The sequence below is a fragment of the Agrilus planipennis genome, unplaced genomic scaffold, assembly GCF_000699045.2.
Source record: "Agrilus planipennis isolate EAB-ADULT unplaced genomic scaffold, Apla_2.0 scaffold272, whole genome shotgun sequence".
Taxonomy (NCBI): domain Eukaryota; kingdom Metazoa; phylum Arthropoda; class Insecta; order Coleoptera; family Buprestidae; genus Agrilus; species Agrilus planipennis.
Window position 1 is genome coordinate 333,435 of NW_020439208.1, and position 20,602 is coordinate 354,036.

At 32.9% G+C, this 20,602-nt stretch overlaps 1 protein-coding gene across 1 annotated transcript; it reads right to left on the reverse strand.

Annotated features, from left to right (window-relative positions):
* Window positions 1-1,559: 1,559 nt before the first annotated feature.
* Window positions 1,560-13,032, reverse strand: LOC108741702. Its single transcript, XM_018476593.2, has 5 exons — window positions 12,895-13,032; window positions 6,968-7,108; window positions 6,740-6,854; window positions 3,510-3,685; window positions 1,560-2,561 (listed from the first exon to the last, which is right to left on the reverse strand). Exons 3-5 carry the CDS (start codon window positions 6,838-6,840, stop codon window positions 2,422-2,424), a joined length of 417 nt encoding a protein of 138 aa, XP_018332095.2. The 5' UTR covers window positions 6,841-6,854; window positions 6,968-7,108; window positions 12,895-13,032; the 3' UTR covers window positions 1,560-2,421.
* Window positions 13,033-20,602: the final 7,570 nt, after the last annotated feature.

The window sequence follows — 20,602 nt, forward strand, 5'->3', positions numbered from 1 at the left end:
AAAAACAAATTACAATCACCACATTTGTGTTTGAAATTGTAAAAACCCAGTATTACAAGTTTGTATAATTAGCAATGAATTAATTTAGACAAAATGACATTTTTGTAATTTCATTATTATCCATTTGTAAGCTTAGTTTATTGATATGTGAACTTTTTTATAATCGAATTTAAATTGTTCAATTGATTTACGTATATAACAAATTGTAGGAAAAAATCGAAAGAATGGAATTAGATTTCTGAATGATGTGTTTATTCAACTTAGCGGATTTAATTGAAGCTGTACAATAAAATTATGTATAACTTACAAACATGTAAAGAAAGAAATAGAGTTAGTAACGTAATTATTTATATATTATCGTCTACTTATTTGCAGTCTAATAGGTTGACAATTTATATTATCTTGTACATGTATATGCTGTAATTTGGTGTTTATTTAATAAAATTATAAAGCTTAATTTTGGTGTTTTCATTTTTTGCATTATGGCTTTTTACCCTTTCAATCATACAGTTTACTGTCAGATCAGTAATGTCGACGTCACACTCTTCTGCCCACTGGGAACCAAAAAGGTACCCATCTAAAGGGAATGCAAGAATAATACATTTCCTTTTGGTGTTTTTTTTTTTGCAATATGGCTTTTTACCCTATCAGTCTTACAATTTACTATCAGGTCAGTAATGTCGACGACACTCTCTTCTACCCACTGGAAATCAAACAGGTACCCATCTAAAGTGAACACAAGAATAATACATCTCCTTTTGGTGTTTTATTTTTTTGCAATATGGCTTTTTACCCTATCAGTCTTACAGTTCACTATGAGGTCAGTAATGTCGACGACACTCTTTTCTGTCCACTAGGAACCAAGAAGGTACCCATCTAAAGTGAATACAAGAATAATACATCTCCTTTTGGTGTTTTATTTTTTTGCAATATGGCTTTTTACACTATCAGTCTTACAGTTTACTATCAGGTCAGTAATGTTGACGACACTCTCTTCTAGCCACTGGGAACCAAGAAGGTACCTACTCATCTAAAGTGAATACAAGAATAACACATCTACTTTTGGTGTTTTATTTTTTTGCAATATGACTTTTTACCCTATCAGTCTTACCGTTCACTATCAGGTCAGTAAGGTTGACGTCACTCTCTTCTACCCACTGAGAACAAAAAAAGTACCCATCTAAAGTGAATACAAGAATAATACATCCCCTCTAATACGATGGGGATGTATCAAACATCGAGAACAACACCGATATATCAGTATTTAAGGTCAATGTGTATTCGTTTCTATAAGTTAAGGTTAATTTTTTGACGACATACGATGGTCTAGCATAATAGTCTAGTGTCAGGATGTCGGATTATGCGGAACTTCCGTCTTCCTATGTTCACATTATCGATTATTGCTGTAATAAATTTAAATTTATAAAGTTAATGAAGAATATTGCAACTTACTTTTTTCATTTTTGCAATTCATTAATCCAAAACTTTTCTTATACTTGTTGGTTATTATTTTCTTATTTTAAAGGGAATTTGTTTTATGATAAAATAAACAAATTGTCTACATTTTATTTTTATTACAAGTATTGGCATTACAAGGTAAAATAGTTTGCAGTAAAAAGGAGCTAAGCTAACTTACGAAGATAGAGCATGTGATGAAGTCGATGAGGTACGATAGTAATTTTGTATAATAACGAAGCATTCACTTACTTCCTATTGTAAGATATCGATTAAACATTTTTTACCTATCAATTAGAATAATTACATTTCACATACAAAGTTTGCAGTAGGAAATGAAATTTATCAAAACTATACTTGCTAGACCTTATCATCGAAGAGTATAATTTAAACAAGTTTTAAGTAAGTAAATACGTAACCGTTGAGAAAGTTAGGGGTTTGTATTTATTATTATTTTGTATTTTAGAGGACTGTAAAGACCAAAAAGTTTTCCCATTACTTTCTGTTCGATCCAGTCCATAATTTTTATTAGTTCTTCTTCTTAAAGTTAGAGAAAAATCGAAAAAGCTAAACCCTAAATACCTTTAAGAGGTCAATAAGTACAGCAACAATTTTAATTTTGTGCAATTCATATAATTAGTTTCAGGTGCTTAATTATATAACATAGCAACTGTAGAAAAGGATGTTTCTGTTTTAATAATTTTTACATAAGTAACTATCGTAAAAGCTATTGAATAAACATGATATCGAATAATTATGCGATAATATTGTGATGGTCGGACAATGCTAAATGGTCCCATGCATCACCTTTTTCATTGTTAATTATTATAGTTAAGAGTTAAGAGTGTACAAGCTCTAACTATTGGAAAATAATTGAGTATATTTAATATATGTATGTAGCGCTGTTTTCGTCCATTCGCAGTGATCTTGTGAATATTTTCACATTTGTAAAATCGATTTCCATGGTTAAGCTTTTGCATTACGAATTTCCACGGTTACCTTTTCCAGGGTTGGAGTGGTGATGGGATTTGCCGTTACATCCACAGGACTCTTTGTGGTCGACTTCAAGGACATGTTGCTACCTGTTTTGGAATTCCTTCTCAATCCTACATTTAATATTATATAACTTTTACATTCGCTTCAGATTATACTTTTATTAGAGTTACTAAAGAAATAAATTATAATTTTGAAAAACAAAATTTTCTCTTATTTTCGTTGCCTTGCACAACTTATTTTTAATCCTATTTCCAAAAGTATTTTAACAACTTAATTTTTTCTAAACAAAAACACTAATTGATAGTTCATTTAATTAATAAAAATTAAATAATTGGATATTAGGTACTTAATTGTTTTAAACAATCTAAATATAGAATTTGCTTTTTGGTATCTTCTTTTCATATAAGTAGACACTTAAAATATTACAAAGCCTTATTCTTTTCTCGCCGCGTTTGGGAAATCTTATACTCCATAATGATTTATTTCATTTCTAAATGTTAATTTAGATAAAACGTGTCGATATATAACAACGAAATATAATACCTTGGCTTTCATTGAAAAGTAATTGAATCTTTTCTAGTCCATCTAAACGAAAAACGATGGGAAACTTAATAACTGAGTAATGATTCCTATAAACATAAAGAATGTGAAATATCGTTTCAGTTTCCTTCAACATTTCCTACTCGAGAACAGCGGCATTTGCTCTAACGATGGAAATATTTTTGTAACGATTTTAAGGATATGATGGTGACATTTTCGAAGTAGTTTTCTATAGTGAATGAATGATCCAATTTTGAATAAGCTGTGAAAGTATTATGAGTAGATGTGCAAGGCAAAAAATTGCAGGCTTTTTAAAATTCTTGTCTTTCGGTGAATGCAAGTATAGTAATCTTTACGAAAAAGAAAGATTATGGATTCTGAATCTGTCGAAAATTGAGATTATATTATAATCAATGCATCCTTCTTTCTTCCTTTCTCCGTATTTTGTTTTTCAACCGTTTATGTAGCTTAACCTGTGATTATTATTTATTAAATATCGTTGCTGTATGCTAATTTACCTTGTAAACTTGGTGAATTTAATCTTAGAGAACCCATACTGGCGTGTCTGCTGGGTCCTTTTGCACTTGCTTTGGACCCTCTTCTGTCTCCATGTTTGCTATCTCGTAAAAGTGATACGTTCATTAATCTAGGATTCGGAGTGTTAAATATTGTACGATTTTCTCTCCAGCGTTCTCTGAAATTCGCAAAGAAACAATAACTTAACATCATAAATATGTCTCCGTTTCAGATTTTCATTGGCATTTAAATTGTACGTATTGAGCTATTTTTGTAATAATAATTTAATACTTTATTGTTGAAGCGGTCATATTGCACCTCAGAAAAATAAAAAGAAGAAACGTTTAATAGATGAGTAATCCTTGATGAAAGGTCTTTATTTAGAACAATGAATCAGCTAAGGGTTGCGGGTAGAACAAAATAAATGAGTAGTACTGGAAGACGAAGTCAGCTTTGCAATAGGTCTCCCTTTCTTTCCCTTTTGCTACTGTCATCAATCAACGGCAAGCGGGTCAGGAAGGCAGAAATCGGAAAATTAACGAGTAAAGTTTGCAAAATTGGAAAACAAAACGACTAATATTCTTTCGATGGTTATAATTTAATTATTCAAAATAATTTTATTTGAGTTATAAGACAAGTACAGATTTCTTAAATGATTTTTATTGCATTCTCCAATAATTAGAACACAAGAATTTGTTTAGCTAAGAATTTTGTTTGTTTAAAAAAAAACATAAAATTAATTACAACAAAGCACAAAAGTGTATTGTTAAAACTGCACGATTTGATTATCTATTTTAAAAACATTGATACGTAAATGAAATTAGTGAAAGTGTGACTTAACTACCAAATTAGGAACAGGTTTCGACACAGTGACTTAACACTGACAAGAGCAAATTTTCTTGGAAGGCCCCTTGGGAACGATAGATACTTCCCTGTCTCGTATTTGATAAGTTTTAACAGAGTCTGATGTTGTTTCAATGTATACGAAATCGTGCGTTACAAAAGTTGACGTAGTGTCAAGGGATTTATCCCTGATATAATTTGTAAAAGAATCTTTAACATACAGGCATATGTATTTTTACGAACATGTTTATATTTTTATGTATATTACGTAAGCAATCAAGAGTTTAGTAAGTAAGCCACAAGTTTGTGGTTGAAACGTCCAAAACTCGAAAATCCGTTTATTTATGTGGATTCCATGTGGTAATTTTGTTGTTGAACTACCTTAAGTGTTCTGCAATTCTTGTAAAACCCGTATTTAACTTAGGGCAATAAAACTACACTTGCAAGGATCTAATTAACAAGCTCTAAGTGAATATACACATACCTGCCCACTTACACTAGTTAATTAAGCTTTGTTAATTAAAGTAAGGAATAGTACAGAAGGGAAACTCGATAGAGAAAAATAAATTACAAAGTTTCATTGTTTCACTTTTGTTAAGATTACACAGCGCAAATTACGCCACCAACATAAAGTCGTCAATCCTAAGACTAGTTGGACGCCCACTTCCACACTTTCCTATCCTGAAATAATCTTTGCATTTCCCTAAAACTAAAACATTCCATATCCTTAACTATTTGCGAACAGTAATCTAATCTAGGTCTATCTCTACTCCTTTTAACTCCTGTTTCTGCCTCTAATATGCCTCTGACTAGCCCTTTATGGCTGAGAAGGCGTCTTACCAACTTATCTCGCCTTTTTCTCTATTTCCTTTACTTGTACTTGTAGTTTACCCTAAAAATTTTGGTGTTATGGGAATAAGCACAGGAAGTTATTTCATCAGCTTTAATTGACGATGAAAAAGAGACATTAAGATCATATATGTATTACAATTGCAGAAGAAAAGTATAATATACCAGAAAGATTTGTTAGATAATGTTTGTAAAATTGCTAATGTATCTGCTTAAGTTTGAAAATTAACGCTCAGTTCCTGTAAGAGATTTTGACTTAGATACCAATGAAAGAAGAACAAGAAATAAAATTGGAAAGCAAGCAGTGTTCTGTACTAAACCAATTTACATTGCAATTTTGCAGTAACTTCTGTTTCTATCAGTTGCAGCATCAAAAATAAACGAGCAATCTTCGGTAGGTAAATTCTGCTCGGTCTCAGAAAGCAGGAAATATTGCTTTCAATAAAACTACATAACTTGATAACGATGAAAATGAGAGAGAACGGTACTAGAATCGTTGTAAACACCAATACAAACTCGTCGATGCACGATGCAGGAATAAATTGGAAACTATTTTTCTTATCGTTAGATGATTTTACAGTAAAAGTAAAATATACAACTTATGTACTTAGAAGTCTAATCATCACTATTATTGGACACGTACCTTCACTCTTTCCTATCCTGAGCTAATCTTCGCATTTCCGCAACACTAGAACAATCCATATCCTTAACTATTTGCGAACAGTAATCTAATCTAGGTTTATCTCTATCCCTCCTAACTCCCGTTTATTCCTCTAATATGTCTCTGACTAGACCTTCATGCCTGAGAAGTTGTCCTACTAACCTATCTCGCTTATTTCTTATTGACTTCCATAGAGTCCTGTGTTCTCCTATTCTTTGTAATATCTCATCATTTCTAACCTTCTCTATCCACGGTGCCCTCATCATTCGTCGACACTACATTTCGAACACTTCTAACCTTTTCTTTTCCGCTGCTCCTACCATCCGTGTTTCGCACTCTTACAGCGCCGTACTCTAAACATACATCTATAACAATCTTTTTCGAATTTCTAAATTAATCGTTCGCGAACATAGAAGTGACTTCTTATTATTGAAGGCGACTCAACCCTACGCTATCCTCTGCTTTATATCCCTACTGCTCTTTCCGTCCTGATCTATCTTACTTTCTAGATACCGAAAATCAGCCACTTCTTCTAATTTTTCGTCTCCTATCTTTATATTCGCTCTTTCCTTACCTTTTCTTCCCTTGCATACCAGTATTTTTGTTTTACTTTATTTATTTTCATACAATACTGTTTTGTCAAAACCGTTTCCATTTTATTTATAAGGGTTAGGAAAAATTACAAATGAAATATAAAAACTGCGATAACAATAGTATATAGGCCAAAACCGTAGGGATGTTAACGTTAGATTTAAAGAACACTTAGCGTATCTTAGATTTAATAAAATATTTCATGAACTCAAGTAGGGGTCCTACTGTTACTATGTGGGCACCATTTAAACATTTCAAATAATTATTAATTATGACGATTATTCTTACCTGCTAAATAATCTCAATACGACACACAGAATGATGAACATCAAGCACATAACAACGAGGATTGCAATCATTGTAGGAGCAACGTACTGTTCTGGAGCCATAGGAGTATTGATGGCTGCAAAAGATGTTGAATTTAATTTATTAACATTATTACACACACGGTATTACAAAATCTTTATACAGTTCGCTAAATGAAGTTAAGATTTAGTTTCTTAGATACCTACTTACCAATACAGTCGGTTGTTCCGTCGGGATTTATTATACCCTCCTTTTCGAACCGACAAATACACACCCCGTCTCTGCATTCCGTTACTGGGTTAAATAGTTCACATTGTTCGTTGAAAAAACAAGATTCGTTGAGGTTGGCCCCTAAAATAAATATACATAAACGTAGAAATGTAGAAATTAAATCGAGAGTTTTGTGGGTTTCCGTGATTGCTATTGACTAGTTTATGAACCACGAACCATCAGAATGGGTTAAAACCTCGTTATCTTACTCAAATCAACAGTTTTTTTAATTCCAATTCCAATACATCATAGAAGCTCTGGAGATATTTTGTGAAATTCACTATCAAATGTTAGCAACTGATAATGTGAAGCTATATAGATACAATTTAATTTTATTTAAATATTGGTGGATGCGCCTGGTACGCTCAAAATAGGCTTTCTAGATATTATTTTACCTTAATAGTATAAAATTATCTATAACAAAATGGTAGAACCAGGATGTAAATAACCTTTTATGGAAATAATTGTGAGTATGAAGTTAGGTCCAATAAAAAACAACTTTTTTTATCTTTATAATNTCTATTTTTTTGTAAAAACTGTGCAATTATATTGCAATTTATTTTTAACGAGTATGTAGGTATTGAAAAATTAATTAATTATATAAATATCAAATATAGGAACGAAATATTTTTGTGGGGTTAAATCCAATTGAAATATTAAAGATATCTAAAACTATATACAATAAGACCTTATTTGGAATATTGAGAGAATCAAGGGAAATCTAAAAGTTTGAAAAGTTTGTGTTTCGTGTTGGAAACACGATTTGATGGCGTTATATCTTATTGGTTTTATTAACCATTAAGTTAAAAATGTTATTTACATAGCACTTTTCGAAACGCTAAAGTGTAGAATTTTGGATTTTGTGAGTAATAAAGAAACTGACTATTAGTTGAAAAATGTTCTATAAAAGTAGTCGTGTTGCATTGTGTCCTTATTAAGAAATATGTTCTGAGATGCACTGTTTAACGGATCTTCCACTTTGACCTACATGAACGCATTAAAATAATTGCACAGTAATAGATATATACCACTCTTATTCCTGAAGCCATTTTATTGAGGTTACTTTAAAATAAGTCAATTAAATCTTGTACACTGAATTCATGGTGTTTTTTATCATAAAAACCGTTATGATTTAATGTAAAGTGTACAAAATTTTGTGGATAATTTATCAATTTATTATGGATTGTAATCATTCATCTCATTTACTTAGTCAGTAACTTCTTCTTGAACTTGTATATATGCTGGGCTTATGCCTATGCTTTTTAAGGTTCCTATAATTGTGACAAATGGTGAAGATAGCTACACAATTTCCCTTTTATATATGAACATTGTCACATTCGACTTCATTATTTTCAACACCATATAACAGGTTGTAATTAACGAAAGTTCTAAAGATTTCCTAGAGCATTCACTTCAGCTTTGAGTTGAAGCGTCGTCGCCAGTCTCTAGAATGGAGAAACACAATCGCAAAGTTCGCTGAAACTTTTAGTGGATTTCAATTTCACTCGAATATCCCATTTTATTGGTCACTGGGCTACTGTATTTATGAGAGCAATATTAGAGAGGAACCAACTTCTAAGTAATAAATATTCGAAAGTATCTAGTGGTCGTAGAAACTGTGCTGCTTCATGTTCCAAAGTTGCAAACAGTTTTTACCTATTAGGAGAGGTTAATTTTGTAAATAGGATGTCTTCTAATCCTCGACGGCGTTGTTAGAACTTCTCTACTACAATTTTAGTGTGTAAATAAAACCGTCGTGGCTTTTACAAGCCGGTTCTGTATAAATAAACAAAAATTATGGATTTTCAAAGTAAAATTTGTAGCATTTCCGATGTAGCGCCTGAGTTTGACCACCTCAAGAGTCGAATGCTCTCAAAGATTGGATTTTTATGAGAATTAAGGATTAAAATGAATTCCCCCTTCTTTCCCTACATATCAAGCTTGTGACGTCATCACTGACCAACGTGTATAAGGCGTGGAGAACAAACCATGATGGTTCGATTTCGAGTCCAAATTTTTCTATGATTTTCTTGGATTATATAGTCAAATTCTAAAGCAGTAATAAAACTCCACAATTAATCTTTTACTTCTCTTCTGTCTCTATTTCGTCCGTCTCATGATTCTCTTTTCAATCACAATTCACCCATTTGTACGATCTCTCTGTAGGGAGGTTGAAGAGACTTTGCACACAGCGTGGGGCGGAAGTGATGCAACGGAAGTGGCATGGAAGTGGAAGTAGAATGGAAACAGAAGTAAATTTTTGCGGAACCGAAAACGGAAGTGGATGCGGAAGAGGAAGTGTAATGATCTTTTTTGGCTTAAAAATTGCACTTTTAACTTAAAACATAACACTAACCAAACATTATACAATATAATCGCTATAACTGCGTTGGATGGTTTAGGACCTAATTAAAGTTATTTGCACAGGGACAATATATTGTTATTAACAATATTTTGCCGGTTATAACGCTACATATTGTCGCTAATACTTCATAAACATAAGCTGGCGTAGGTACCTGCCATACATGCAACTTTGCGACGAGCAATTCCATTTAAATTTCGTTTTAGTTTAGCCAACTGATAAAAGTAATAAATGTTTACTAATTGTTTTATTGTTCCGATATATTGATTTTAATAAAGATGCGAAATAAGGTTTTGTAAAGTTATAAAAATGCGGAAAAAAGTATGCTGAACTTCCATAATTACGGAAGCAGCAGTGTTGCCACTTCGAGGGATTTATCCCGATTCGAGGGATTTTTGACGTTCTCGAAGCATAAAGGGATTTTTCCTTATTTTCGCGGGATTTTTTGTAATTTGCCATTTTCTGGTTGGTTTTGTTTGATTTTGTTGACCTGACATTATATTATGAAGGCGCTCATTTTTCTAATTGTAAACGTAAAATTTTGTCAGCTATAATCGTATAATGCTGTACGATGAAACGGTTGATATACGACGGCGACGTGCGTTCAAGCCTACTGGTGCAGCCTGCAGGTACCTGCTCAAGTCCCTACGATAAATTGTCTTGAACTTTTTTGAATTGTATATTGTTTTCGTATCATTGTATGGTCTTCAGCAAACATCTTGAAAGTGACCAGTCAACAGATCAGAAACAGATGTTAAAACTAATAAAAATAAATGTTTGAATTGGTGTATTGTTCCAAAATCCGAACATCTAAACATCTAAACCCCCAAGGCCTGGTTTTGTCTGCATTTTTGGGAAACGAGATAACTACATACAATAAAATTATCGGTATTATACTATCGACACGAAAAGTTGTCCATGTTTACAAAAATATTGTATATTTTTTCTTCGAATAAACGATTAAATTAACGAATTAAAAAATAATAATAGTAATAAGTTGGAGGGATTCTTAGAGAAAATATGGGACTTTTTGGACCTGCACGTGGAATTTTTTCTTGTAGTAGGTTGGCAACAGTGGGAAGCAGAAGTAGAGATCGGTTGCAGTACTGTAGTACAGTACTGCCCACTTTTAGCACTAGCTAGAGGGAAGGAAACATTTTAGTGGTACCTGAAAAGGAAACCGAAAAAACACTAAAGTATATAATAACCTTTTTGTGGAAATAATGTAGAATTAGTATAAATTTCAGTTCGACGAATATTGTTTATTAATAACAGTTCAATTGTTGCAAACTACAATAGCATTATTGTATAGGTAAATCCCGGGGAATGTAAAAAGATCCATTAGCGATATGGTCCGTTTTACTTTTTTAATCAAAGTTAACCGCGTGTTGTCTCTGGACGCTTGTCATACGCTCATTTGATTAGCCAGTCGCTTGCTAGTTTGTGAAGCGAACAACTAACGCCATTAAAATAGCATTTTACATTTCCGATTTGAATATAATCGCAAACTATTAAACTAGCATTTACATTTTCACTGCACGAACGTACGTATTGCAAATAGATCAGCCGCAGTCAGTTTGGCTATGTAATCTAATCAACATATTACGGTAAAACGATTTACCTATATTTTTATTCCACGATTTTGTTGGAAAATACAGCGAATATTATGCGTAACCGTGATTAATTTTAGAACAATCAGACCGGTGAATTTTCAGGAAAATTTTAATTTTAAAACGCCCCTGCGATTTCATGAAAGTTTACGTAATATATTAATTCACCCATTTGTACTGCACAGTTCTATTTATGTTCATGTTGAATAATATTTTACCTCGCTGATATATTTTTTTATGTATGAATAACCGACTGTAGGTGAAGTTCGTCAGTAAATACACCCTTTTTAAAAATATAATGGCCCTTCAGATTTAATTTAGGATATTGTAGGAGCAAACATTCGCAAATCATTATTAAACGTGTATATTTGGAGCTTGACTCTGCATGGATGTAAAACGCACAGTGGATAGCTCTCATCAGACGCTAGGTAAATTTGAATTGTGACGTCATAATCATTTTAATACGTTTCATATTACATGATTTACCTACTTAAAACGTGGTTCATTTTTTAGGTGTTTCACATTTTTACCACCAAACTTGTATGATGTTTTTACTATTTGAAACCAATTTCATTTTTATTGACATTTACTATATTTGATAAAAATAACAATCAGTGATGATCAAAGAATTATTAAAAAAAATGTAAGTTTCGGATTAAATGAGCTACGCAAGAGCAATACCGAAACTATATCAGTAATATCAAGACCAAGACTAGATGTATTTGAGATAGACCAAGACCAAGTCTTGAAATGTCTTGCTTTGGTCATTACTAGAACAAACAGAATAGCTCAAAACAACAACGCCAAAAAACGACACTGTAGTTGTCCGAAGCACTTTTCGGTAACAAAGTTACCTTCTTCAGGGATTGAAGTAAACTTTTGAGTTTACTGTTTACTATTCTGTTTGTTCTACAACAACCGCCAAAGTTTTTCCAATCTTCATTTTGCTCATTACTAATAACAATAAAATGCGGCGTAGATTTTAACTTTTTTGGGATAAAAATTAAGTCCCTTTGAATAACAACGTTCTCATAATATTGCTGTATTTGCAGAAGCCAGTTTCTCACCATTACGCTTACTTTATGAAAAGCCGCTCTTTTTGGCAACTGATCAAAAGCCGTATTCTTTGTTCACTTTAAGAAAATCCTACCGTCTGCATAAGTAACTTAAAGCGGTCAAAAGCAACTTGACCTCTTGTTCACTTGAGTTTAACAATAACACGATGAAGTACCAAAAACAAAAGTGTAAACATCGACAAACATGGACAAACTATTAGCATGTGATCAAAGGATTTCGATAAATAATCAAGAAGGTATGAAAAAAAGGTACAACAAGCAAAAAGTACGACCACTTCCTAAAATTAAAGGAACAATTGAAGGTGCTAGACACTGCTGATACTGTTCAGAAACAATCAAGTTTATTGTGATCCAAAGAATTATATTATCAATCCTTTGAAAAGATAAAAAATTATTACTTACACATTCTTATATTTCGTTTTCCTATACAAGGAATTTAGAGTTAGGTACTTATCACTTTCTATCATTAAAAGAAGTGAAATGCCAGAAGAATACTCAGGCACAAAGAGAAAATAAAAAATTCCTTTGAACGAAGTTAATTTTTTCTCTGAAAATGTCAGCTAAACTGTAGAAACACGTATTAGGATTTTCCTTGATTATTTGACATAAGTTACTCCTATTTTTATTTTAAAGGATCGAAGGAATTTTCTGGGGTGAGTTCTTTTTGTTAGACGGTTCAAACCTACGCCATTCTTTGTTTTATATCTCTACTGCACCCTAAGTTGTCAGACTTCTTTGATATCAAAAATCAGTGATTTCTTCTAATTTTTCGTCTCCTATTTTTATGTTATAAATGTATATATAAGACTGACTGAGTACCTTTTCCGCATTTGTCGACTTGATTTGTAGCAGGAAGTTCCGATTGGCAGACACATATCCCATTCTCGCACTTTGATCCTAGGAATATACAATCCTGCTCAGAAATACAACGGTCTCTGTATTTTCCATGGCTGACTGCACCTGCAAAAAAGTCAATTTTATTAAAACTATTATTAACTAGATTTTACCCATGGCTTTGCACGTCTTGGTGTCTTAAATACGTGTCAAAAATCATCGACGGCCACATAAAACTAATTATTCTATTCTTCGGAAAGGCATTATGTCATCTAGATAAAAGGTACCCTATGTCCTTTTCTGTACCCCTGACAATGTGTCTATAAAATTTCATGATGATCAATTAAGTAGTTAAGATGTGAAATCGACCACATAAAACTACTGTTCGTTTCAAGAAGTTAGAGATATGCCCCTTTCGTTTATTAGGATACGCCTTAGCATAATTCCAAATTCAATCATATTTGTCTGCAGAGCTCATTTCTCCACCGATTATCAAGCGAGAACTAGACAAAAGTGTACAGTACCATTTGCAAAATTATTTAAGAGTGTTTCAATAAAATTTAAGAGTATGCTTTATTTAAAAGCATGTTTAGCCAAAAATAATAACAAGTGAATTAAGTTAACGTTCTACACACCTATAAAACTTCTGCTTTGTTTTCTATTGTTAATTTATATACATTTTTGTTTTAAGAAATTGCTAAACATTTTCGTCTAGTACTGTACAGTTCTAGCCGATCTCCTAAGACCGCCCATGGAGAGCTCTGCTCGTTCAAGCTTGTTCCAACTATTTCTGTCTTGCTCGCGCCTAGTGTGTATTCTTTCTATCTTCGCGCAGATTTCTTCAAGGTCACAATTCTAACAAATTGAAATAGACTGTAATTATTTCTATCCCTCGGAATAATATTTTTCTGGAAAAAAGATATCCTATGTGCTTTTATATACTTCTGACAATGTGTTGCGTAGTTATGACGTGAAATCAACCACATTGGACTAATTTTTTTATCCCTCGGGAACAGTATTTTTTCGGTATAAAAGATACCCTATGCCATTTTCTGTACCACTAACAATGTGTCTATAAAATTTCATGATGGTTGATTGAGTAGTTAAGGCGTGAAATCGACCACAAAACTATTTTTTTTTCTATTAATAAACGAACAAACAAACTTAAATTTTCATTTATGATATTTCCTTCAAACACCCAGCTTCATACATCAATTAGAAAACTTCCCCTTTTACGCATTAAATAAAAAACGGGTTTAGGTATTTCTGGTATTTGCTTCCTTCAACATCTATAAATTTTTGATTACAACATCCATATTTTATGAATTAGGAGCATGAAATCTTTGTTGTTTAGATTCCTATCCATTGTTCGGTTCATTACACTGTTTGATTGTCGGTCATATATGAAAATAATATTTAGAGCAACAATACTGCAGTGTAATTAAAGGGAAGAATAAATCATTAGCATATGATTCACCATACTAAACAATGCTAATTGTAGTATTGTGTTTATCATCGGCTATATTTGCGTACAAGTTAAATGCAGACAACTATAAACGTCTCCGTAGTAAATATTTCTGGGCTTCAGGGGCAGTTAATCAAACCTAGCTAGCACTCATTTTAGTGAGTAGTCTGGCACATACGGCACTTATTGATTTAGAACCTCGCTCATTAAAGTTGGACGTTTAATAAAACATTCTTAACAACTATGAAAGACGACATACCCACTCAACTATCCCGGTCATTCCCAAGAGTAATCCAGACAGTAGTAGTAGTTAGATTACTCTTGAGAATGACTGGTTCATTTTAAATAAATTGCATTAAAACTAAATAATAGAACAGCTCAAAATTAACTGCTCAAGACCCATATAAAACATAAACTTCAGTTCTCTAAAGCAGCGGTTCCCAAGTTTTGTTTTATTACGGAACCCTTTTTAACTCATTCTGTTTTGGCGGAACCTCATCATGGCGAAGAGTGAACTGATAATAATTTTACGCTTAAGACCACTGTAAATTGATACAAACCGAAACAGAAACCATGATAACAATCTTCTGAACAACTCAGGGTATTCATCCAAAAGTTATTCAAATTTGAATCAGCTGCTTCGAATGTTTGTTTTAGAGAGGTTTTTTAATATCGATCAAGTTCTCATAGTCTGACACATTGATGGATTAGTCTGATTTGCGAATGGGGTTTGTACTCAGTAGCTGTCCTGTAACTCCACTGGAAAATATTATTTCAAAGATTTTTTGAGGTTCAATGGATGTTATGGATTTATCAACAACTAATGATGTTACTTGTAACTCATTTTCTTCGAGAAATCTGTTTAGAAGAGGAAAAATATCGTAGGTTACTTTTTTATTCAACTTATTTCATCCAGAACCCAAATTTATTTTTTTCTTTGTATCTCACTGTAAAGGTACAAAAAAGGTTTTGGAATATCCCATATGCAGTGAAAAGATTACTGAATATTCTCCTTAAGTTATTTAAATTAATTTATCTACCGATCTGTAGTATATTTGATGAATAATAAAATTGAAAGTTCGGCTGGATAATATATACCTATGAACATTGCATATATGTATCGGGTTGTTCGGAAAGTCATTTCGTTTTTTCCCGACAGAGGATTTAATTGTATTCTTTAACACCCAACTTCACATTTAAGCCGTATAATTTTTATATGCTTTGAGAGCTCATATAGCAAGGCTTGTGTGTGAAAAATTCCAATTAATTCTACGCAGTAGTTTTTGGTTGGTGCCCTTTTAAATATGGAGAGCGATAAGCAGCATTTTCGACATATCTTACTGTTTTACTACAGAAAGGGTAAAAATGCTGTTCAAGCCAGAAAGAAATTGACTGATGTGTATGGAGAAGGTGTGTTGACAGTACGCCAGTGCCAGAACTGGTTCGCTAAATTTCGATCCGGCAATTTTGATGTCGAAGATGCACCACGTTCGGGAAGGCCGGTTGAAGCTGATAAAGACGCGATAAAGGCATTAGTTGATGTGAACCGGCGAATAACAACACGTGAGATCGGATTGAGGTTAAATTTATCAAATTCAACAGTTTATGACCACTTGAAAGGCCTGGGATTATCCTCGAAGCTCGATGTATGGGTTCCCCATGTTCTCACAGAGAGAAATCTGTGTCGCCGCATTGACGTCTGCGATTCGCTTCTCAAACGTCACGAAAATGATCCGTTTTTGAAGCGCATCATCACTGGGGACGAAAAATGGGTTGTATACAACAACGTCAAACGCAAGAGGTCATGGAGCAAAAAAGATGAACCGGCTCAAACCATTTCCAAAGCCGATATTCACCAAAAAAAGGTGATGCTGTCTGTTTGGTGGGATTTTAAAGGAATCGTTTTTTTTGAGCTTTTACCGGATAACACAACGATTAATTCGGAAGTCTACTGTCATCAGCTGGACAAACTGAATGATGCACTTCAACAGAAAAGGTCAGAACTAATCAACAGGAAAGGTGTAGTGTTTCACCAAGACAACGCGAGACCTCACACAAGTTTGGTCACTCGCCAAAAGCTTTTACAGCTTGAATGGGATACAATGCTACACCCACCATATTCTCCAGACCTGGCACCATCGGATTATTATTTGTTCCGGTCACTCCAAAATTTTATGAGCGTGGAATTATGCTACTACCAGAAAGATGGCAAAAGGTGTTGGACCAGAACGGTCAATATATAATTTAATAAAGTATTTGTTTATTATACGAAAACTGTCTTTCATTTCCACAAAAAAAAAACGAAATGACTTTCCGAACAACCCTATATATATATTACGTAGAATGGTTTTCCTATCTCCAGTACCTACATTTATACGAAGACAATGCTGCTATTTTGCGAAACACAGGTACGTATCATCTAACTGGCAAAAAGCAGTTCATTGTTTTCTCCATTATGAACATAAAAACAACGTGCATATATAGATATAATTTTCCATTTGTGCTAAAAGTCTCTTTAAGCGGTGTAAATGAAAAACCATTGTTTCATTTTTGTATAGATAAATGACTTAATATTGTCTTCTAGGTAAGTAGATAATTCAAAGGGTCTATTTTAAGTATTTAATTTGGCCGATTGAATTTCACGTATCTGTATGTAAATCCTCAACAAAATGCATTAATCTATAAGGTGACACTCGAACTGAGCACAGAGCGTAAGTAGGTAAAGAAGTAATTATCGTGGGTTTGTTTATCAAGAAAGGAATTGAGCACAGGGATCATATATAATAGCAAAAAAAATTACTGATGATAAGAACAACATTAACGTTGTAATGTTGCCAAATATAACTAGTTTGTAAAGGGCGGGAGAAATTAACAAAAACAAGTGACTACCCTTATGCAATTATAGTTATCATTGTCTTGTACAATAAATAACATGTCTTCAATGAAATTTTGGCCGAATAGTCTTCTAGTGTCTCTAAAACAACCAACACTTGTGAGGCATTCCATTCGAAATTTAAGAAGGAAAACGTCTCTTCGCATCCCAATATCTATTCTTTTTTAAAGGTTCTGATTGAAATTCAAACAGACACTTACATAAAAATAAATTCAATTAACCAAGCTGAAAAAAAAATTAAGACGAAAAATACTGTTCAAAATCAATTTTATTGATCAAAAAATAAAGCTAACTAAGTGATGGTGAAATATCAAGATACGACTATGCAAAATGTGTTTCTTATAAAAATATCGTTAGTTAAGTTAATATTATATATCTAATATAAAGTTGAAATATTAATCCTATAAGTACTTGTAACCAATAAACAAAATAATTCAAAGTAAATATTGTTTTTCGTTACAACATTCCATTAGAAAATTTACTCGTTTACCTATCTACTGCTTCAAAAAGAACTCAAATCCCTACAGATATTTTAAAAGAAAGCTGGCAACATGGCTTGTGCTCAATTCCGGTGTTTATTTAAACACTTGCAGGTAAGAAAATCTCTGTGCTCAATTCAGGCGTCCGTTTGTGCTCAGTTCATGCTTATTAATCGTTTTTGTGCTCAATTCAAGTGCACCGATCTATGAATACGCCTGTTTTCTCTTTTCTTCCCTTTTCCTTTCGTACATTAATAAAATATTATCTGTTTTGAGCAATTGTATTATCGTTTCGAACTATTAAGATTATCGATTAATAATGATTGTACCCTGCTGAGAGGAACATCTATAACAGAAAATTTCAGTAATACCAAGACCAAGAGACCAGGGATGTAACGGAGGTAGTTTTATCGGAACCGAAGGCGAAGTCGGAGTTTTTAAATTTGCTTTATCGGAGTCGGAATCAGAGTCGGAGGCAGTCAGAAGTGGTGGCATGAGAGAAAATTTTTATTTAAGGACAAATAAAACACTATTTAGTCAAATTTTTTTCATTTCAATTATCAATTATAAAATAAAACACAAACAATGAAAAAATAATTGACGATAGAGTGCTCAGTGCACGTAGTGGAATTCGGAGGGATTTCCCGCGCGACATGTATGAAGTTCATACTATGAACTTGTTCATAACAGTCGACACAGGGCGCCGCGGCGCCGCTATGTTATGCTTCGACCTCCGATTAAAACCTTCGATTTAAAAGTGTCGGAGCCGAAGTCGGAACGGAAGGTGTAATAATAATCGGAAGTTACGACTTAACGGAACCGGAGTCGAAGCTCCATAACATCCCTGCAAGAGACCAAGCAAATCGAAGACGAATACCGAATACAGGGATAATTTTGGGCTTAGTCTTGCTTTGCTTATCACTAGTTGAATTAGTGTTAATTCCTTTTGCTCTTGCATCCACTTATTGATTGTTTTTATAACTTCCATGTCCTGTTGCAGTATTTGCTTTATTGCAAGAATATAAAACTTTTTATTACTTTTAGGTAATATACAATTTATTACACAATTTCGGAGAACGTTTGTACTTATATCACCTGCTCAACTTTATGGTTGTTCAATTTCCTGATGACGAATTAATTTATGTACTCGACATTGTTCATTTTGTTTGTATTGTTCAGTACGTTGAAAGTGTGCATAAATTTACCCAAAGAAAAAAATAGAGAAAGAAAACAAAAGTATAGGTAGCTTTGTGAGCAGGCACCAATTTATATTCGCGTGCTGACCGGGAAAATTGTAATAGCAGCTCTGAAAACTCCCTTTGTCGAATAAAATGTAATAAGAGTGAAACATGAATTACAATTCGTGCAAAAGTTACACGTCAATCAAAACATAGACGTAATACTTATATTTAATTTCGATAATGAATTTCTTTGTTCAAAAGTTTGGTTTTCAATCAAAGATAAACGAAAACGTAATCTTTGTGTATGCATGTATGAATATGGAAATCTTTTGTAACATCAAAAAATAATATGAGGGTCCTTTTTAACCCGTTGAACTGGCTTCTTGCGTAGTAGCCGTAAACAAACTGGTAAACAAAAACATCAATTCGTCTGGAAAACATGAAATTCTTTGTTTATCCTGCAATTGATCCTGATGTTTCACATCGAAATTATATTATTTGAATATCATTTATAAGGTGAAAAAAACATCGTACGGGTCTGAAATATTTTATCTTGAACAACGATCATGTGATGAAAGTATTAACGAAAGAAAAAATTATTTTATTATGTGTACACAGCCATATTTTGAAGGCATGTAACGTTATGATCCTTTTCAAAATGAAACAATGGTTAAGCGTATAAAAAAATATTTGAAACAAAATTTATAGAAAATTTTGTGCCCTACAATTTTCATATTAGATGCAAATGTCATTGATACCATAGAAAGTGATATATTAGCGAAAAATCGATTTGAGTGACCTTTAACCTTGAATATCTTAAAACGCGGACACGAGATGTTAAGTGACTTTTGACACAACACTTAAAATGCCAAAAATAAAGGTTTATAGAAGTTTACAGCTTATTATCTCTCATTCCGTAGTGAAATTCCTAATATGACTGGACTATAGGCATATAGAAACGGAACATATGCGGTGAGGTAGCAGGTGCCTAGATTCCATTGGCTATGCGCACAGCGCAAGCGTGAAACGTCAGCAACGGTGAACTCAGCGGCTTGTGGACAATCAACTAACGCAGAGGTACAAACAATAAAATCTAGGTATGTACTACTTTATTGACACCACCTCTCCCCTCTGAGAGGCTTCAACAAGTAAACAAATTTTGTAATTATTCGAAAAACATATATTTCAAGCAACTAGAATATATGCGTTATTTCATCATAGAGTAATAAATAATGCTTAAGAATGTTTACGGCTTATTGTATTGTTCGATTCCATTTTGAAAGGACGTGAAAGGAATTTATATTATTTCATAACAGAGTTATTATATTTTTTTGGCATTTCATATAAAATAGAATGCTAACCAAGGGCACTATAACAAGATACAGGGTGGTTAAAAGTGCACAGTTATCAGAAAATCTTCTTAAACTGATGCTTGATAAGAAATTGAAGGATGCAGATAAAAATGCAATTCAATGTCTTGTACTCATTTAATATGAAAGTTTGGACGACACTGTATTATACCTACTTGTAATTTTGGTGGTTTTTTTTCTTATTCCTACATTTACTGGCTTAGGGTTCACGATTTTAGTCCTAAATAAATTCTACGTATCTGGATATTTTCTACTTTGTCGTGACATTTTTATTTGAAAACCGGCACCGATGCAATTTCGAAATT

Bases quoted from the DNA above. Each gene is read 5' to 3' on its own strand.
- LOC108741702 (XM_018476593.2), bottom strand. From the start codon at position 6,840: ATGGCTCCAGAACAGTACGTTGCTCCTACAATGATTGCAATCCTCGTT. The intron at 3,686-6,739 runs GTAAGAATAATC...TGCGAATTTCAG, and splicing joins GTATTGAGATTATTTAGCAG to AGAACGCTGGAGAGAAAATC. The intron at 2,562-3,509 runs GTAAATTAGCAT...TATTAAATGTAG, and splicing joins AAATTCACCAAGTTTACAAG to GATTGAGAAGGAATTCCAAA.